This window comes from Calypte anna, chromosome 7 (genome assembly GCF_003957555.1).
Source record: "Calypte anna isolate BGI_N300 chromosome 7, bCalAnn1_v1.p, whole genome shotgun sequence".
Taxonomy (NCBI): domain Eukaryota; kingdom Metazoa; phylum Chordata; class Aves; order Apodiformes; family Trochilidae; genus Calypte; species Calypte anna.
The window spans coordinates 9955319-9976832 of NC_044253.1; the positions used below are offsets into that span (position 1 = coordinate 9955319).

A 21514-nucleotide genomic window follows, 5' to 3' on the forward strand; every position below is an offset into this window, starting at 1 on the left:
AAATAAGCAGAAGTTTTGGCAGGTGGTGTTACAGTTAATAATTTCTTTCTGAGAATGACACTGCAACATATTGGATCGAGGGAATGTGTTTTAAGCAAAACCCAGTGGTGAGATCCAGCAGGAATTGTGCTGAAGTAGCGTGAAGGTCTGTGGGATATGGATGGTGAATCATTACCATAAATTGCCTTTAAAATCAGTGATCTGCTCTATGGTTGATTTATGATTTATTTTAAAGATGGGGAAAAAAACAGAAAGTTCCACAGCAACACAAACAAAATCCTAAATCCACTGTTTCCTTTAGACCTGAAGTGTTGATGTCACATTGTGCCAGTGACAGGCGGTGGTTGAGTGGACAGTGCCAAGAAGCCGGCAGGCAGGGCAGGGCTGCCCTTGCCTTGGGAGCTTTTTTTAACAGATTGACACAGTTTGTTTGCACAGAGAAAATCCCTGAAGCAGGAAAATGCCATGTAAGAGCAGCCAATGACCCATGGGGACATCAGTGCAGGCCCTGCTGTGAGCCAGGAGAGGAGGGCATTTGGTGTTTGTCTGCCTGAGGGTACTACAGGGAACGTGTGTCTGTGTGTCTGTGCACAAGTGCCTGTATGTGCATGGATGTCGCTGGGTGTGCCTGGGTATAACCATCCGTGTGTAGTTTTGTGAGTTCTGCTCGTGCATGTGCAGGCATCTGCATGTATGCAGTTGGGTGTTATCATAGAATCACAGAATGGTTTGGGTTGGAAGAGACCTTAAAGATAATTTAGTTCCAACTCCCCTGCCATGGGCAGGGACACCTCCCACTTGACCAGGTTGCTCCAAGCCTCATCCAACTTGGCCTTGAATGCTTCCAGGGATGGGACTTGCACAGCTTCTCTGGGCAGCCTGTTCCAGTGTCTTACCACACTCATAGTGAAAAATACCTTCCTAATGTCTAATCTTAATCTACCCTCCTCCGTCTTAAAATCATTATCCCTTGTCCTGTCACTAAATGCTCTTGTAAACAGTCACCTGTCCTGGTTTTCTGTAGCCCCTTTAGGTACTGTAAGGCTGCTATAAGGTCTCCCTGGAGCCTTCTCTTCTCCAGGCTGAACAACCCCAACTCTCTCACCCTGTCTTCACAGGAGAGGTGCTCCAGCCCTCTGATCAACTTCATGGCCCTCCTCTGGGCTTGGTCCAAGAGCTCCATGTCCTTGTGCTGGGAGCTCCAGAGCTGGACACAGTACTTCAGGTGGGGTCTGGTGACAGCAGAGCGGAGTGGGAGAATCGCCTCCCTCAGCCTGCTGACCACGCTTCTTTTGCTGTAGCTCAGGACCCGGTTGGCTTTCTGGGCTGTCAGTGCACACTGCCTGCTCATGTTGAGCTTCTCCTCAACCAACACCCCGAAGTCCTCCTCAGGGCACTTCTCAACCCATTCTTCACGCAGCTTGCATTTGTGTTTGGGACTGGCCCGACCTTGCGCGTCCATGCCCCTGTGCGTGTCCGTGTCCCTGCGCACAGCCACCCACGCGTGTGCGCGGCCCCGGCCGTGCCAGCTCCTCGCTCTCGGGGTCGGGGTTCCACCTCCCTGCACGGCGGGGCGGGGCGGTGACAGGGCGCCCTCGGGAGCGGGACAGACAGCCGGACAGCCGGACAGCCGGACACGCAGCCCGTCCCGCCGTTCCCGGGGCAGCCCCGCGGCACCGCCCCCGCCCCCGCCTCCCGCCGCCGCCGCCGCCGCGGCTGCACAAAAGGCGGCGGGGAGGGAGGGAGGGCCCGGCCGGGAAGGGCTGCCCGGCCGCCCCGGCCGCCCGCACCATGCCCCGCCGAGGGGGGCTGCCGGCCCCCGCCGCCGCCCGCCGGCCCCCCCCGCTCCTCCTCCTCCTCCGCCTCCTCCTCCTTCTCCTCCTGGCCGCTCCGCTGCAGCCCGGCAGAGGTAAGGGCCGCTCCGCTCCCCGCCGCTCCGGGCCCTGCGTTCCTCTCCCCGGAAGGCGGATTATCCCCCGAGCCCGCCTTGGGGCACTTGTGCTGCCAGTTTTGGTTGTGCCTCCTCTTCCCCCCCCCCTTTCCGGCTGCTCGGGGAGCCCCGCTCCCATCTCCCCTCCGGCACCCGTTCTCGCTCCAACCCGGCTGCCGGTGGGACGCGGCTGATTGTCCCCGCTGTCCCCTGCCCCGCGGGGCGGCCGGTGCCGGTGCTCTCTGCCCTTCTCCCTTCGGCCCCAAGGCCTCCCCGAGCAGCTCTGGGGTCTGCACCCCTCCTGTCCCCTTTTGCGGGCCGGTGGGGATCGGCGCCCCACCAGCGAAGTTGGGCATGGACCGCATCCTGGATCCCAAAACTCCGCGTTAAAAAACTTGGAACTGCAATATATACCTCTCTCTATCTATATATACTTTAATGGAACCAGTTATAGCCACTTCTATTCAGGGAAAAGCACTTTCCCGGGGTGTTTGTCTGAGAGATGTGTATTAATTGATCGGATGAGGAACAAACAGCATCATAAACCCACAAGCGATCGCGCTGCCGGTGTCCCTTCCCCACACTCAATCAGTGTCCCATCCCCACGCGCTCGCCGTGTGCCGTTCCCCCTGCGTGCCCAGGGAGCGGTCCTTGTCCCCACCGGGATGCCCTCGCCAGTCCTAGGCGCTCTAGCTGCCGGCAGCGCGGTTTGGGACCCCGCTCCAGCGGCGCTGGCAATGGCTCTTCTGTGCTGTCTGAGCACTCGGGGGAGCTTTGCTTATACAAAGGGAGCCCACAAAATGCGTGAGCACACGATTCTGGTACTTACTCTCAGTGCTTAATGCTTTAATGCGTTACCTAACAAGAGGCTTTATTTTGCAGAGCGCTGTGGCATGCGCCTGTAAAAACTTGGAAGAGGTTTTCTCAGCTTTATTTATTTATGCATTTAGTGAGTATGATCCTTGGAACTGATGATTCAGTAGTGCAGCAGACCATCTTGGGAACGGGGCTTCTAGGTTGCTAATTGCAGGCATAAATAAAATGATTTCTTTCCCCCCCCTCCCCCCAGCTATATAAGGAATAAAATACATCTCAATTTTTAAATTTTCTTTCTTTTTTTCATTTTTTTCCCCAAGCAAGCCAGTATATTCATCTCAGCTTGAGGAGTTGCCCAAACCAGGATTTCTTGCAGAACAGGTTTAAGATGAGGTCTGATTGCCTGGAGCATCTTTATGAGTAAATTGGCTGAGTATCTTTCATGAGACTTTCCTGTCTTGCTTAGCATCTGTAGTTTGATGTACTAAAATCTCACCTGCCTAGTGAGATGCATTGTCTTACTCTGCCTTTTTGGGCTCTCCTGTGGCTCAGCTGAAGGGAATGATTCTATTTGGAGATGCTTTTCATGCCTGATGGACACAGCTCTGCAAAATTAAATTGGGTGTAGGGCTTAGGACTAGGGAATCAGCGTGAAGGATGGTATGCAGGGTGTCAAGCTCAATGGTCCAGAGGGGGTAGATTGTTTTACTCCTGGGTAATCCAAACTAAATCCTGGATGGAATTTTCTCCATTATAAGAAGTTCAGTTGAAGTTTAGGAGTGGTTTCATCAAATATATCAGACTCAAGAAGCTTGAGTTTCTCCCAGTCTTACTGGTTGACTCACTCCAGTATCTGGAAGGATCTGGACTAGCATGAGTGTCTTCGGATCCTTCCTTCACCCAGTTCAGGAAAGACTGCACTGAATCAAGCACAGCAAAGATCTGAATCTGGAAAATCCTCCATGTTTTTACTCAAAAAGCTCAAGTTTCAGTCCAAAAAGTAGAAGGCTTCACAAAGCTCCGTTTTCACAACAATGCTGGAAATGGTTTGGTTTTGCTCCAAAGTGGAAAGAAAAGCATATTTGGGAACTTCAAAAGCTGCCACTGGGAGGAATGTCACCCTGTGGCCAGCCACAGGAGTGTGGGCTGCTTTGGGCATGGCACTCAGTGGAAGGAGGAGATAATGGTTTTAATTCAGATATTACTGTTACTAAGTAAACTCTGAAAAACCTGGCAGTCAGTAATGAAGGTAAGTATTGTCCTATTTCCATACCAAGAGCCAGAGCTGGGCAGCCAGGGTATGAATGTAAGGGTTTGCATTATGAAACACATTATTTTTGTTGTATTACCTAGTGCACCCCCACCAGAGCAGCAGCTCTTGAAGAATAGCTTTAAGCTGTGTTGTACGGTTTGGAAATGCAAGCGTTAACCTCTGTGTAAATTGCAGCTCGGCTGGAGAAGTTACATTTTACATTATATGACATATTTATGCACTGAGCTTTTGCAACATTCAGGACCTGAAGTATAACATCTTAATGTGAGCAAGGAATGAAAGGTCTGGGTATGTGGTAACAGCCAGGGAAAAAAAAAAAAAAGCAGCCTAAGAAGGCTCTTGTTAAATACGAATGAGGCCAGGCAGCCAGTCTGAATGAGAGCTGTAGAGAAAGTCCAGGGCTCCATCCTCCAGGGTTAGAGGTAACAGCTTGCAGGCAGCAGGGACCCAAGAGTGCAGGGCTCTGACATGGTCATGCCTTGGTGGTGGCTGAAAATCACTGACAGGACATACTTATCTCTTTTTTGCTTTTAATCTAAGGCATGCTAAGTTTTCTTCCAGCTGTCCAGCCTGATTCACTGCTTCCTGCGCTTGCACAGGAGAGACCCAGGCAGACATTGCGTTTCAGTTTTTGGAGCACTATCCCCATGGGACAAAGGAAAAATCCCTTTTCCAAAGCTCTTGGGATAGAAAATTCTCGAGAAAACTGGTAGAAAACTGTGCAGCTCTTCAGCAGCCCATTGGCAAGTCTTTGCAACCTGCAGATTATACCCAGCAGCAGCATGGTGCAATGGTATCTGCAGATGCAACTGTCTGAAAATAGAGGCCTGACAATGCTTTTATTGACATTTGGGTTGGAAAAAATAGCAAGCTCAGAGTTCCAGCCTGAGGCATTTTGTTTGGAGCGTGCAGCCCCTGTGCTGAGTCCAGGGTTGAGGATTTGTTTAATCAGTTATTGACAGTAGAAGTTAATAGCTGCACCCGGGGGAGATGGGGCAGTGGTGGTGTTGAAGGGCACATTCATAGCCACAGGCAACCTTAAACAAGCTGCTGCATTCACTGATGTTTGCTTCAGCTTAAGTTGTGTGCTTCTGCTTTATTTTCAAAGCCCAAAGACCACATTGAGGATTTGGCAAGTGAAACTCACTTGGTACACCAGCAATACAGGAGTAAAGAGTATCCCTGCTGCCCTGATTGCTGCTGCACTGGAGGGCATGGAGCCCTTGCCAGTGTCATGGGCAGGGAGCCCTTGGCTACAGTGTGGGGCAGCATCATCCACCTTGGATGTGTCCCAGTGCAAACACACCCCCTGGCTTAACATGGGTATCCTGTGGGAATGACTCATGAAATAAAGTAAAGGTAATTTACTGTAAAATGAGTCCACTGTGGAAATCACCTGTGAAGAAGGAGTATCTTCCAAGGCTTCTTTAAGATGAAAATGCTGGGCAGGGGCTGAAAAAATTCAGGAGATGAATTGTAAAAAAAAAAAAAAATGTATGTGGCTGAAAAAATTCAGGAGATGTGCTTAAAAGCTGGTATCTGAGGAGGTCTGGACAGCCACCTCTGTATTTCAGGCTATTCACACAGCTATTGAGAACTCCTTACAGGTGAAGAGAGGTTTATTCCTTCTCTTTAAGCTCCCAGGAAATTCTTTGCTCTTGAATCTGTTTAAACTTATGGTATGTTTAGCATTAAGAATATCTCAGAAGACTCCAAAACACTGTTTTGGAATGAAGTAACAGTTAACCCACCTCACTCCCTGTCGTTCTCTCTCACTGAAGGTCTCAATCTGTGCACGAGTGGAAGTGCCACATCCTGTGAAGAATGTCTCCTCATCCATCCCAAGTGTGCCTGGTGCTCCAAGGAGGTAGGTGGGCAGACTTTGGTGGTCTTGAATGCTTTTTGTAAAGTAGGAAGGGAGCTACTCCACCCCTTGCCTGCTCCTGACACTGTCCTGTGCCAGAAGGGATGGGTGAGGAGGGGGAGTGCTCCCATGCTGTGCATATTTAGGGTACATGTGACTATCCAGCTCTTTGTCACTGTAGGAAATAAGTGTCTGACCCCACTGCCCCCTGTGCATCCTCAACAGAGCAGCACTGTTCCTTCAGTCCTTCTGTCCCTTTCAATTACCTTCTTGTTTTTGGTGGGTGCTGGGTCCCTGCACAGGCTGTTGCAGGGAGCTTTGCTCAAAAGCTCTCTCCCTAAAAAGCCTCAAGCTCCCAGCTGTATGCTGCTACGTGTCACTTTTTGCATGGCCTGGCGTTGCACAGGTTCTTTGTCTATAACAAAGATAATCCAAAGATAACAAAAATAGACTCTCTGAGTCTATTGTGCCATTTTGGGAGATGCCCCATGCTTCTGGCATCTGTGCTGATGAATGACAGAGCTTAGCTGTGGGCTGTAGGGTGAAAATGCATCTGTATGTTGGTGCTGGAGCCCCTCATCCATAATTTACCTAGGATTCCTTAGTCTGTGAAAAATTGCAAGTATCCTTCCCTGCTCCCTAAGGACTGCTCATGAGTTTAGGTTTATGTATCTTATCATGTGTACATCTTATCATACTTGTGATATGTAGAGAACAAGGAGTGTGAAAGACCTGATGATAATGTCTGATGCATAGATAGACATTGCCTGCTTAGTGCTGCATCTAAGTGCTTAAGGGTGAAATAAGGATGCTTACAGATGCAGGGAAAGCCTGTGCCTACTTGCAGACATAGCTTCTCTGCCAGGGATCAGCTTTGAGCTGTGAGAAACCCCAGAGAAGTGGGGAATCTTGAACCTCTTGACTGGCATGGCCAGGAGTGTTGCTCTCCTATTCTCTGCTGACTCTTCTCTAGTACAGCAGTGTGTGTCCCAGTCCTGTTTTCACGGCAGGCAAGCTGTGGGCTTGAGCAAACACTTAACCTTCCAGCTACAGCTGGTGATGCTGCTCCTCCTCTCCTCCTGCCAGCCCTGCTTGTGGCTGCTGAAGCTCCTCAGGGCAGAGGAAGGGGATGGAGATGAGGAAAGGGAGGCCTCTGAGTCCCAAAATTTGTCTGTGTCTCTGGAGGTACCCCAGCCTCTATTTTACTGGATTTTCACTCACTTATAGGCACAGCCACAGATCCCCAAGGAAAACCTCCTAATGCTACTAGCACTCTACTGCTTCACAGTGTCATAGCTTTGATGTTTTGGGTTTTTTCTAGCAAGGAGAATGGTGTGCAGATGGGAAAGGGTAAAGCAATAGATCCTGCTTTCGAGACATCTTGTAAACAGCTGTAAGAGCTCTTCTTCCAGTCAGTTTATCTCGGGTGGTAAGATTGGATGCAGGAACTCTGGTTATTGAGCTTGTGCTATTTGACTTTATATATATGTATATATTTTTTAACTCTTAGCCTCAAAATACCTCTTTTTGTGAAGTGCTGCCAGTGGAAATGTTTATCTGGTGGTCGTTGTGACCACTAATTATCAGGCAGCCCATGGACTGACAGCTTGACTTCTATCTTGCAAATAGAAGTGTTACCAAAAAAAAAATTATTCCTAAATGGAAGGGAGGGGCCAAGAAGGAAGACGGGTGTTTACAGGGAAGTGCTGTAATACTTCCTGACCTTTAGCCTGCAGCAGCTATTTAAAAATACATGTCAAGGTGTTTCATGCCAAGAACTACATGCTTAAAAGCTGCTGTCCCCATTATATGCTGGATGCTAAAACTTAGCAGGTTCTTATTCTATTTATTTATTTGTTTGGTTGTTTATTCAAATCTAGTGCTTGAACCTCTAGTTATGTCTGTTTGACTGAGATCAGGTCAGGTGATTGGATTGTGAAAGGTATCTAGAGGTTTGTGACTTCAAAAGTTTGAAAGTAATATTATAAACTCTTAATATCCCCTTTCTTTCCATAGTCATTCCACCACCTCATTTGCCTTCCCCCAGCTGCAGGCTAGTCATTAGATTGCTTTTAGTTGTTTTTTCTTCTCTTTCCATCAGCTGTCATTTGCTATGTATGTTGCCCAGGAGCATATATGCCTGTCCACTTCTATAGCTCTGCTGCTGTTGAACTATCAATGCTAAGATATTGGAGGGGTTTCTATAGGCACTGGTTGTGTAGAGACAAGAACAGGGTAGATGGGTAGTGTGTATTTTCTGCTCTCTTTGCATTTATTTAACAGGTGTGGGAGCAAATTGGGCCAGCTGATGTCATCTTTGGAGGCAACAGTAATTTTGTCAGGAAGTGTATATAGTAGTATATATCATAGAAGCCTCTTAGATAAAATATAACTATATAGATAGTTCCGTATATTATCATATTTGTTTATATATTATATATACAGGAAGTGTAGAGATGTCTACAGTGTATATATATACACACATACACTATATATATATAATTATACTTTCCTGTATGTATATACTTTCTTTTATATAATATTCCTCCCTTTGTGGAATAATATCTCTTGGCAGTGCCATCATGTCTGTTTGTTATTTGTCCCCCTGGGTGCCCAGCAGTGTCACTGCTGGGAGGGACACTCTAGCCATGGTAGAGGAGGAGTCTGAGCAGGAAAGCAGGGCTGTTTCCCAGAGAAGACTATGGTTCACATAACCTCCTCTGGTGTTGCATCCTTCTTCACCACTCTGAATCCAGGCTCCATGTGACCACAGAGGAACAGAAATTCTTGAGTGCTTGTGGATTGTAAGTAGGAGCTAGGAGCAAGCAAAAGCAATTCTGCAGATACAAGAAGCCCTGTCCCAATGGCTTCCCAAGTGGGATAAGGTTCCTTGTATTTACACTGCCTTGAATTGTGAGGGTAAGAGTACGTGTATAGATAGATGCTTAGAGCAGAGCAGTCAACATGCTGTAAAGTTGAAACGACCACCTCCTTACCTGTTAGTACAGGGTGTGTCACATCCCCTCAGCTTGAATTGGCCTCTGTTCACTTCTTCTTGTGTTCAGCATCTCTGCTCCCATCAGAGAGGATGATGATAGATGAGTTGATGATAGCAGCTTCTGGTATCCAGCAGCTCCAGGGCCCCCAGGGGCAGCTGAGCTAACCACAAGTCTTTGGGCTGCTGAAAGTTTGGAAGCTGACATGGATTCTGTTGGCTCGTGGAAGAATACCTTGAGAAGCAGGACTTATATGGGCTATTCCTTTTAAATGGCACTTAAAATAAGGGATATATGTGTGTGGCCTTAACCATCACCCTGAAAACAGGGCTGTCTGGGGGAAATAAGTGATTGCCAGAAACTCCTGCAGGCATTCCATTCATGCTGTAGTCTGAGGAGATTCCTCAGCTTCTCCTGCAAGCTCCAGAAGGTGCTGGCAAAGACCAGAAATTGCTGACACACTGCTGGTGAAAGCCTCTCTCTGGAAACTGTACACTGGCCCGTGGGGTTGTTTTGATTTCAGTTGCAGCCTGTCTTTCGTGGGTCAGGCTCACAGGGGTTGGTTTGGCTTGCTGGGCCCTATGGAATTGGCTTCAGAGCCATCCTCTGACCTGCCAGATGGGGTGCGATAGTTAGGAGGGCTCTGATAAATCAACCTGGAATGCTTCCAAGGGAGATTCTCCCCCAAAAGAGCATTTGGGAGTACTGGGATGGGAGGAAGAGATTCTGCTTGCTGCTTTGGGGAGCAGAGTGATCCAGCCAGAGGTTTCTCTTGTTTTTCAGGTGTGATCTCCAGAGATCCCTTCCAACTCTGATAATTCTGTGTGTGTACACTGTGTGCTCATCCATGCATTACCTATGTAGATGAATTTGTATGTGTACATGCAAAAGAGAGATGCCCGTTAATTATATTAATTAAAATGAAATTCCCTTTTTGATTAACGGAAGTTTCTCCCATGGCACCCTCTGTTTTCCAGCAGATTGCTTGTCCCCCATCTTCTCCCATATTGGGAACGTGTGCCTGGAGAATGAGGAAGCAAAATCAAGGAAGTTCCTGGAGGGAACGTGCATTTTTTAACATAGATCATAGAATAATTTGGATTGAAAAGGACCTCTAAAGGAACCATAGTCCAGGCTGAATTCATGCAGAACTGGATTGATTAAAGCAAAAAAAATAAAAAATGGCAGGGACATGTCTAGTCAGGGGTTAGATATAGTCAGGTACATACAGTCAATGTATCATTTTTTATGGCACAGACCAAGCAATTTGTCTTAAACTGCCAACTGATGAGCATGTAATTGTCACCCTGCTGTTCCCATTCACTCTGGCCACTTGCATCCATTTGCTTTTGTGAGCATGTTAGCCTGGAGGCCAGACCACAAAGGCTGCCAGCAGCGGCCTCACGGGCAGGGACTAGGTGGGATCTTCCCAAACTGATCGCATGAAGCAGTGTTTGGGGCAGCTCCTACTGGCTGTGGGGTACCTACTGCATTTCTTGTTGATGCAGGCAGGTGGTCAACAGGTATTTGGGTGCACTAAATAACTAACTGTGAGGTGTTCTCTGCTCAGGGGGAATTGGAGTCTGGACCACATCTGAGCCAGTGTGGGGCTGCCTTTCAGCTTGGTTGCTCATGAATTACTTGGACCTGTGTGATATTCTTTACTTCTCAAATCTCATCCTTTCTCCCCTGGGAGTCTTGATTTCTTCTGTTTCAGAAAGTTTTCAGAACTTTGCGCTTCATTTGAATGGTTTCCAGTGGCCATAGTTTTGGCTTTGGGTTTTGACCTGCATGAGGGATGTTTGCAGGGTTCTGTGGACACTTCTGGGATTTTCCCAAGGCTGCTCTCATTCCCTTGCTCAGTGTCACCCTGCCTGAGTTAGAAATCAAAGCAGAAGTAGTGGTCAGTCCTGCAGCCCCTGGGCACAGAGCTGAACCCCTTTCCCCTGGGCGTTTGGGCTCTTGAGGCCAGGGGTTTGTTTTCTCCTACCCCAGGTAATGCAACATTTCACCAAACAAGAAAGAGCCTGGATTTGATCTGAGCAGCAGCTTTTCCTCTGGCAAACCCTCTGGGCCCCTTTGAGAAGAAAGCTTTAAGAGCAAATATCTGAGTCAAGTGAAGGGGGGCTTGTGCAGAGGTACTGAGAGCTTTGTGGAGATCCTATCAGGAGCTTTCCCTCCATCTCCCTAGGAGAATTTCTGTGATGAAGGCTGCAGAACACGTTGCAGTAGTAACTATTTCTCACCACTGTGCAACTGGGCAGGTTTGCACATGCCCTTGCTCCCTGCCCCAAAAAGCCTCCAGGCAGGTACACCCCTCACCCTGCATGCCAGCCCTGTCTCATTCTTGGCATACAGATGCTGCTTTCGTGTATGTGGGGTGATGAACATCCACATAAAAGGTACCATACCCAGGGCCATCTCTCACTGTGTTACGAGCTTGACTGCTACACAGTAGCAGCTGGGGGAAGAAGCTGCCATCCTCCTCCTCTCCCCAGGCTGCCCATCCATCCTGGATCTTGCTGTGCTGCTCCAACCCCAGCCAGAAAATGAACTCCTAATTCAAAGCCTTTTGAAGTCCAGTTTTTCTGTTCACATCAAGAGGCTTTGGAGCAGACCCCAGGGAGGACTAGAAATGCCTGATACAGGCTGGAGTTGCACAAGCAGCTCTAAATGTTGTCCTGTTTCCTTAGTCTCCAATGTTAATTCCTGGGGAATAACTAAAGGTTCCCAGCTGCAGTCCTGGTGCTGTTTGTGTTGCTTTTTCCACAACCAGAGTGTCTTTTCTAATAGGTGGGCAGCAGATATGAGCTGGCAGAGGTGCTCATCTGAAGCTATGGTCCAGACATTGGGACAGCAGGAGAGCATCTCCCTTTGTATGCCCCACTTCTGGGTGGACCAGCCCTGGAGAATACCTGGACTATTCACTGACTTTAGTTCCAGCCACATACAAGATAAACTTTTCTCCAAGACTGCCCTAGAAGTGCTACTCTGAAAGGCTGGGTGTTGTTTTAAGTTTTATGAGGGATTCTGTTTTTTATTTTGTCATGCTGGAGATGATTTAAATAGTCCTAGTCCTCCTTTCTGGAAGTTCATCTGTTTACATGACACGTTCCAAGAAAGTCATGTTAACATCCAACCAACATGCCGTCTCCTTGGCTGGACCCCACTGCTAGATGCTGGAATGCAAATCTCACATTTTTCAAATAACATTGGGACCTCATAGTAAGAAAATGCAACAGAAGCCTCTGTCTGCGTCCTTGGGGGACCCTGAGCACCCTGCCACATGCAAAGGCGAAAACTATAGGATGACTTCTCCCTCCTTGATGTCTCCCCTGTCTTCATGCCAGAACATCAGCAAAAAGCGGGGTTTCTTCATCCCCATTCCTTTTTTCCACAGCATGGTCGAAGTAGGGGCGAGCATCTTTTCTGCATTATTTCATGTCATTTTAGTCAATTGGCCCTGGAGCAAAAGACTGTTTGTCTCTATTGTTACAGTGCAGAAATATATCGGAATCAGCTGTCGAAAGTTCAACAAGTTTGGGGCCTGCAACTTGCTCCCTTTTTGGGGGGAAAAAAAAAAAATGGGGGGGGGAAAGGCATTCTCGCAAACCGAGCTCTTTGCAAAAGGCTGCATTGTGCAGCTGTCCCTTCCCCAGCACCGTCCCGCACAAGGCTGCATTGTGCACCACGCACGGGGCTCCCAGCGAGGGCTGGAGCTCTGCAGCCAAGTGCTGGGAGCCTCCCTGCAAGGGCAGCCCCTCTTCCGGGAGTGAGAGCTGCCTTGCCCCCCTCTGCCTTGCCCCCCTCTGCCTTGCCCCCCTCTGCCTTCCCCCCTCTGCCTTCCCCCCTCTGCCTTCCCCCTTCTGCCTTCCCCCTTCTGCCTTCCCCTCACTCCTTTCCCTCCTCTGCCTTCCCCTCCTCTGCCTTCCCCTCACTGCCTTCCCCTCACTGCCTTCCCCTCACTGCCTTCCCCTCACTGCCTTCCCCTCACGGCCTTCCCCTCACGGCCTTCCCCTCACGGCCTTCCCCTCACGGCCTTCTCCGCTCTGCCTTCTCCGCTCTGCCTTCTCCGCTCTGCCTTCTCCGCTCTGCCTTCTCCGCTCTGCCTTGCCCCCTCTGCCTTGCCCCCTCCGCCTGCCCCTCGCCGCCTGCCCCTCACTACCTGCCCCTTGCAGAAGCAGCTCTCCCATCTCCCTCACCCTCTGGCAGGGCTGCCCAGTCCAGCCTGTTCACCTCAAACTACACAGGCTGCTTCAGGGACCGCTTGCCATGGTCACTTTTTGATCTCCATTTTGGTGTTATTCCCACAGTCTGACGTGCAGGGGTGTGAGGGAGGGGGGACAGGCGGTGCTTGTGTGGGGGCCTGCAGTATCTCACCCGGGGAAAAGGATACAGGTCCTTGGAGCCACCCAGACTCAGTCTCCATCTTCACATCATGACTTGTCTCTCTGGGCTGAGGGGTTTGTCCTGCTTCCCGTTGTGCCACCTTCTTGTCCTCTCCTTCAAAGTTCCTGCAAGGTGATGTACATGCAAAAAGTAACAGCTTCTCACCTTTTCCTCTCAAAGAGAAGGCAATTGGCTGTGGAGGCAGTAAACCCAGCACTTTGCAATGCTTTCACAGCTGGGAGCAAGTGCTGGAGCAAGTGCTGCTGCTGTGGCTGGGGCTGAAAACTGAGGCTCAGCTTTCTGCTGCAGTGGTCTGGGAGCAGCTTCCATTTTCAAACCCTGGCAGGATTTCTTTTCTGATAGATGCCTTTGACAGGCTTGAGGCTTAGTGCAGGTTGGTTTTGAGTACAGCCACCACAAATGACACCAGCTTCTCCTCCTCCTGTAGCAAATCTCCTATTTGCCACAGCAACCAGCATGTCAAAACAGAACTCCTGCTGTGGGATTGAAGTTTCTTCCTCTCTTTCCCTTTTGTCCCTTTGTCAACCCCAGGAGTTTGGCAGCACAAAGTCCATCACATCACGGTGTGACTTCCTGCAGAACCTGATTGCAAATGACTGTGATGGAGCCATTGAAAACCCCAACAGTACCATCAGCGTGGTGAAGAACATCCCTCTGAGCAGCAAAGGCTCTGGCCAGACACACCTGGATGTTACGCAGATCATGCCTCAGAAGGTCACCTTGAATCTCCGTCCTGGTGAGTCCCCAGTGTGAGCATTAGGCTGGGGTGTGCTTGTGGGGGTGAGAAAGGATGGGTGGGACATGCTGAGAGCAAGCCATAGCCCCTGACTTCAGAGTACACTAAAGCAGGTGGCTGCCAGCTCCTTCCAGAGCCTGTGAACTTCAGTGGTGCATCATAAACAGGTCTGAGGCTGAGGTGTATGTTCCCTGTGAGAGGACATCACTGTTAGGCAAAGTGAGTTAGATGTTCCCCAAAACTCTTTCCAATACTGGTCTTAATCTTTGCATGTGTTGCAAAGGAACCTGCTCACTTAAAAAAATATAATCGCCGGATGGAAGGAGTTAAAATAATTTAGGATCCTCCACTAAGCTGACAGTGCTTGACTCTAAACTGAGACAGCTCCTTCTATAAATTGGAAACAAAAATGCATATCTGTTTTCTGTTGGTATGCAGAAGAGCCATGGGATTAAGGCAGAAGATGGAGATTTGAACTTGTGACTCACGCCTTGGACGGTAGCCAGATCCCTGTTTCATTCCCCTGAGCCATCACTTCTCTTCTATCTCTTCCTTTTAATTAAAAATTAGAAGGGAATGCCTGGGCTGAGCCATATGAGCATACATATTATCTAAAGTTTTTGCATGATAGGGAGAGGCTCTAATGTAGGTTCAGAATTCTTGCAAAAATTTAGTAGTTGATATTTCTGAAGGGGAAAAAATAAGCTCTTTATTGCAAAGTTAAGGAGCAAATATAAAAGCTTGCTTCATTATAAGCAATTGCTGTGAGTTTCTGAGGCTTACAGTTTTGTGACAGCTCTCATGAGTGTACAGAAAATGAAATAAGATGTTTTGCCCAAGAAAAACAGGGGTTTGAGCTGGTGCCCATGCTACCAGTGATCCCCCAGAGCCTACCACTTGCTGCAGGATTTTTTTGTTTAATTCTAAGTATTGGATAGTTGTCATGTCTCTTTTTTAACTCTCCCTCAGCAGTATGACTGCTGTCATCAGCCAGACCCTCAAATGTGGAGAAATTTTTCTTCAAAGCCTTAAAAGCAGGTACCCGAGGGCAGTCTCTGCTGGAAGCATGGCTAGATGCATGGCTTCTGCAATTGAATGTTGCTGATGAAACAGGTTTGTTCCCATCAAAAGAAGGGAGTTGTTACTACTCTTGCTTCTTGAGGCAATTCCTGGCAGGAAGGGCTGGCTCAGCATCCACATCTCACCTCCCACAGACTCTCCTTCTCCCACAGTGCCCAGTGCTCAGCAAATTCCTCCTCAATCCCCAGCAGTTTTGCCTGGCCAGAGGCATGGGTCCCCACCACTCCAGTCTGGATCAGGGTGTGGGCTCCCCCTCCATGCTGCTTCCCTGGGGCTGTGCTGCTGGATACTTTGGGCTGCAGTGTGCCATTCCTGCCAGCCCTCCCTGGTGGCCACACTTGTGGCCACCTTCAGATCTCCTTGGGCAGCTGAGAAGCCCTCCAGGTCTGAGCTGAGCTGCAGACTTCACCCTGGGGGTCCCCACAGTGATTCCCACACAGAGCCTGGGAGGTCCCCTCCCTGTGTTCCTCTTGCAGAGCATCAGTCATTGCAGGAGAAGGGACATACCTAGATGTTTTTAATAGTATCCCCTCTTTTTGATCTCTTTTTGATGTTGGTCAGAACTCTCATCTGAAGGCTGATGACTTCTTAAGCCCTTGTATTAGCATCCCCAGTTTAAGTTATCCATTAATCCTTGAGGCTGAGAATAAGTTTCACCCTGTGAATCCAAGACAAAAAGGAGACAATGTTGATTTAATTTTGGGCATGAAGGGTGTACTATTTCAAAGATGAATTCACGGGGCGGTCTGTGGTGATGCTGATCTTTTATTCTTAAACCACTAAGCAGAAGCAGAAGGGAACGAATTGTCAATTGTTCACCATTCCCACCCAGGCAGTTTGACCTAATCATCCCATGGCAGAAGGCACATCCTCAAATCTCCTTGCCCACAGCTGATTTTCATAGGTTCTAACTTGACATCCTTCACAAGGTAGCTTTCAAATTGAGCATTTCATTGTGAGAATATTGATTTTTTCATCGTGTGTTCAGCTATCAAGCAGTGTCCCAGATAGACTGAAAATATGAAAAGTGTGAAAGGAATTTAAAAAAGGAGTAGTTTCAAGTTGCATTGTCCATCAAGCCTTAAGCCTCTCCAAGCAGAAATAAGAGTTTTTTGTGGGTACGCCTGGTTGTTGAGCTTGCATTTGTAAATTGGCCAAAAGCAGTTTTTCCAGTTTCTACACTGCCACTATGTGATGGTATCCAAGTAACATTTCTCAATTCAGTTTTTAGTTAAAAACATTTCAGCAAAAGCCCTAAGAAGAGAATGGTGGTGACCATGTGTGGGGATAGAGCGGGCTGGATTATCCTGAGGAGTGTGAGAGTAATACTTTGCACAGAGAATGGTAAATTCTTTTGCACTTACATGTACATACATTGGCGACATTTTCTCTGAGATAATTTGAGCAGTTAGGAATGACAGAACCAAGTCCAGGCTCCTGTTATTTTTGGTGCTTGTCAGGGGCTAATAAATCCATATCTATTAAGAAAAGAGGGTGTGATCAAAGCATCTCAAATACTATCTCTGGCACAGGAATTCTCACCTTCAGACATGCTCAGGGAGAAGGGTTTGGAGGCTGAAATGTTGGGGGCATCACATGCAGAAGAACCCATCCTCTTTTTCTGAAAGAGTTGGGTATTCCAGAGGGAAAAATATGTAGGCATGGTAGGCATGGGAATGAATTTTACTGAAGTTAAATGCATTTTTGCAGCACTAAGTTGCAGTCAAGTATGCAATGACAGCTTTGTACCCAGCCATCAGTGCTAGCAGGTATTACAGTATATAAGTGATGTTCTTTTATTGCCCCACAAAATGCATGCCAGGTACAGCATCAGCTCTCCCCCCACCCCCCCATCTGGTTTCTGCAATCCCTGTGCCAAGTCACATCCTGCTGCATACCACATCTCAGAGCAGTGCTGGGCAAGTCTTGCTCCTGCAGGAGTCAAAAGCTGGGGAGAATAAGGAATAATATTTATGGCAAGAGCTTCATGCTTCCCAAAGCCAGTGTTTGGGCAATAGCTACATGCTCATACTTGCAGACAGTGCTTCTCACAGCCCCTCCTTTACATATGCAGGGGGGAGCAGCTACCTATAAGAAAAGAAGCCCTGCCTTGGGAGCCACCCTTGATCTAAATGTGCAGGGAGCTCATTAAACAGGGGGAAGGTCTTGGTTTGGGAGCTATCACTGATTTCTCTGATGCCCCAGCACCAAGCTGGCTCAGATGCACAGAGAACTGGTGGAGAAAAGAGGGCAGACCCGGATCTAAACCTTCCACAGCTGTGTTTGCAGAAGAGGACCCCAGCTTCTTCACCAAGGGGGTGGCTGCTGCTGGGTAGAAGCAGCTGCAGCAGAAGGCTGGGAGAGGTTGTCTGCTCACTCCCCTCACACAGAGTGGCTGTAGGAATCACTACAGAGCAGATCCAGGAGCCAGGGAGGGTGCTTGGCCCTGCGCGCACCTCGGCACAGCCTCACCCCAGGTGCTGGCTGCCTCCTGCCTGGCTGCCAAGCCCCTCATGCTGTGTCCCACCAGCATGGAGATTTTGGGAATGTTTTCCAGCATGGGCTGGAAGTAAGAGGGAGCAGATGTGCTGCTCCAGACAATGAGGAAAACAATGAAACATTTAGAAAAATGCTATTACAATACAAAAAAAAAAAAAAGTTTTATTGCTGGAGAAGAGGAGAGGAAGCCACAAGTGTTTTCAGAACCTGCCAATTCTCAAAGTTCATCCTCAGCTGGGAAGAGCTGGGAGAGGTGGGCAAGAGGGGGAGCTTGGTCTTGAGAGGAGTTGCTGGGTTTGAAACCCCACTGAGCTGGCAAATGGGCTGAAGAAGTGGCAGCTGGGGACATGGGATCTCCAAATCTTCCCAGGGATTCCATTTACCCCACTCTCAGCAATATGTAAGACACCTCCTCTCTGGCTCCACCAAGGTCCGTCTGGTGTGAAGTTGAGTTCTCTTTGGAGCTGCTTCACCTTTTTAGAGATGCTGGAGATGTCCTCCCCTACCAGGCACCCCTTCTAGAGGGCACCTTTGGTGAAAGCAGTTTGGCATTGGTCAGGGGGAAGGCTTTCCTCTGCTCTTCTTCACATTTGTGCAGCCTATGGCTCAGCCCATCCCCTCCTTCCCATGTGTCCATCACTTCAGGAAGCTTCATCTCTGCTTCAGTGCTTCCCCTGGTGACCCTAACAAACTTCTTTTTCCAGTTCACTTCTCTTTTTCACTGTTTTGTCCAGAATCATGGTGGCACAGCTCTTCATCAGGGGAGAGGTCCTTTTCCAAAGTCCTTCTCCTCTGTGCCTGCTTCAACTTGTCTTTGCTGCACAGCTCAGAGGACATCTTACATTTATCTCATGCTGGGTGTTTCCTCCTGACTCGCTCTCTGCTCCTGCTCCACCTCCTCCTCTCTTTTGTATAGGACTTCTTGGACTCTTTCTTATTTTCTTTGAGGGTGTACCCAAGTAAACATGTGCAGGGTCCTCTCTCACTAGTCCATGGAACATACATTTGAGGTACACTCTGCTTCCTTTTCTGTCAAGATTTCTAGGGAAACACACCCGCACTGTACACAGCCTGGAGAAACAGAATTTTTGCAGGTGTCTCTCCCTTAGGCATTCTCTCATCTGAGATGGAAAGATCCTTTTCTCTATCCCCAGTGTAAAACACGAGATGTGCACTCTGTATATAAGTGTGTTTTCCTTGCCAGCTGGTACAGTACATAGCTCAAAAGGACCAAAAGTCAGTAATCTGCTTTCCTGTGAGTCTCCTAAGGGATGAATTTGGAAATGTTCATCCTCCTCTCTTCCCTCACTCTCTTCTATCTCCTCAGCAGGATGAGGATGAATAACATGGTCTAGATTTTGTGTGTGCTAGAAGTTTCCTTTTCACCACTCTCCTTTTGCGTTTGTGCAGGTGACCAAACCTCCTTCCAAGTCCAGGTTCGGCAAGTGGAGGACTATCCTGTGGACCTCTACTACCTGATGGATCTCTCCCTGTCCATGAATGATGATCTAGATAATATTCGGAACCTGGGGACCAAGCTGGCTGAAGAGATGAGAAAGCTCACTAGCAATTTCCGGCTGGGATTTGGCTCTTTTGTGGACAAAAACATTTCTCCTTTCTCCTACACTGCACCAAGATACCAAAACAACCCCTGCATTGGGTAAGTGGTAGGTGTAACCCTGAGGGACAAGCCCAAGCCCAAGCTCCAGAGTGATTCAAAATAGGACAATTTCCCTTTTTTGTCAGGAAATCTTTGTGTTTAGATGTGGGACACTGTTGTATCAGGAGCTATTTTTAAGTACTCAATGAGGATGCAGGCATGGCAGACTTTGTTACAGACTTTAAGAAAAAGAAGTAAAAGCCAGGAATTCCTGATTTCTGATCCCAGCCCTGAGTCATAGTTTGGCTTTGAGTAGATCAATTAAGCTCTTTGTCTCCATTTTGCAGATAAGGAGACCAAGGCAATCCAAGTCCTTCCTGACAGAAGTGTTTGGGGGAAGTGAGATTTGTGAGGGCCTGTAGGACTGATTAGTGGGATCTTGAAATCTGTTTTGAAGATGTCAGGCAGGTTTTTTTCATCTTTATTGCTGTGGAAAAGAAGCAATCTGGCAGTTGCAAAAGACACAAGTGATGTGATTTGCTCTGTGGTGATACCAGAACCTTCCTCCTTTCTATTTTTTTTTTCTAGAGTCTTTGTGTTTGGTCTTTAACTTATAGAGTCTGGACCAAGTCCATTGAACTGGGGTTTATGCCAGAGTGGAACTGGGTGTAGTGGAGGGTGTCCAGGCTCAAACAGGTTTGGATGTTGGCATGAAAGCAAAAGCTTAGCAGCAAGTGCCTTCCTGGGAGCATGACACCATCGACACCTTCCTTTGTGGTGCTGTCTTCACCTCATCCATTCCTGGGCTGCTTCCTAGTCATGATAAGGCAGCAAGGGTAGCACTTCTCTTTGAGTCACTCGTGGATACTTACACTGGAAGATCACAGCACAGGTGGATGCCAAGCTCTGCAAGCATGCAGCCTTTAAGTTTTCCATGAGATCTGGATTAAAGAAAGCTTGCATCAGCTATGAGCTTCTATGCATATTTTGGCACTGACCAAGGGTTTGGCATCTCTTTGCACATTGACCGCTGAGCAGACAAAATTATCTGTATTCAGTTTTCACCAATTCTGTCCAGGGAGGAAAGTCAAATAGATCTTAACACTGAAAACTCACTCTTTGGCCATGAAGCATTGCCACCATTCACCACACTGTTCATAGATCTTCCCTCTGAAAATCTGGCATGGTCACAAAGGGATGTGCTCAGTCATCTCTGTCATTTTCAGTCTCCATCACCCGCTCATTTTGCTCACAGGCTGGGGAAATGGGGTTTTGCTTCAGTGAAAACTTTGTTTGACTTGTGTGTGATTTAATTGAAGTGACATGGCTTTTGCTGAGTGAAACAGGGGGAAATGTGCAGGAGGGGGAGGGGTGGGAGGAGGGATGGTGCTGAACAACTTCCCAGCAAGGCATGCCTGGAACTGCTGGTGCCCTTTCTCTGAGATCACCCAGAGATGTTGCCTCATCTTCTACCACCACAATTGGGCTATCTGCATGGCCTTCTGGTTTTACCCAGGTGGTTGCTTTTCTGTTTATGGGTTATACTAAGTCAGCCTGGTCTTGGGAAACCCTTTAGTAAGGACTGCCCAAGGCAGCTTGCCTTGTGGATGTTTCCTTCTAGCTGCCATCTCCCTCCTCTTCACCCAAACTGGGGGTGATGGCTCCTTGTTCTCTAGTGGCATTGCCTTCCTCTGCCTACTCTGCCAGAAGGTTGTCACTGCCATAAGCTGGCTCCCTCATGCTGCAGTGAGGTGTGTTGCCAGGTCTGTTTTTTCTTGCAGCTATTTCTAGTGTCAAAGCAGACTTCATCCAGGGACTTGCTTCTATCTTAAAAAACCTGCAGATCCTGGCTCTCTCTTCCTCCTTATGGAGATGGCCAGTTTGGGCAGTGTGTGGTTGTGTTTTTGTGTGGGATCTGGCTGGGATCCCTTGTTCCTCCTCATTCCTACTCCAGCTCACTGCTTGCCCCTGCTCCTAGCTCAGCATCCCAGATGGAACTTTCTGGGGAGCCAGGAAGTGGCCGCTCACAGCCTTAGTGTCATGCAAAGGAAACAAACACTAAATTAAAAAAGATAAGGAATAGAGAGGGTTTGACTAAACACCCAATTACCCATCTCCCTGTGATAAGACCTGGGGAGGTTGCAGCCCCAGATAACCCATCCACACTGCTGTGTGCCCTTGTGTAGTCACTCAGTGACCCAGCCTCTGTCCTGCTGCTGCCTGCAGCTTCTGCCAGCAAACCTGCGGCGTAAAACAAACCAAAAAGGATTAAATTATAAATCTTCATCTGATCTGGGACCCTATAGCATG

The 21514-nt window shown here is 48.3% G+C and overlaps 1 protein-coding gene across 1 annotated transcript in view; it reads left to right on the plus strand.

Annotated features, from left to right (window-relative positions):
• Positions 1 to 1711: 1711 nt before the first annotated feature.
• Positions 1712 to 21514, plus strand: part of ITGB5 (integrin subunit beta 5) — a 58900-nt gene continuing 39097 nt past the window's right edge. Inside the window, exons 1-4 of the mRNA XM_030454077.1 lie at positions 1712 to 1909; positions 5801 to 5886; positions 13821 to 14025; positions 19015 to 19264. Coding sequence (XP_030309937.1) covers positions 1792 to 1909; positions 5801 to 5886; positions 13821 to 14025; positions 19015 to 19264 — 659 coding nt within the window. The 5' untranslated portion in view covers positions 1712 to 1791. The remainder of the gene's footprint in view (positions 1910 to 5800; positions 5887 to 13820; positions 14026 to 19014; positions 19265 to 21514) is intronic.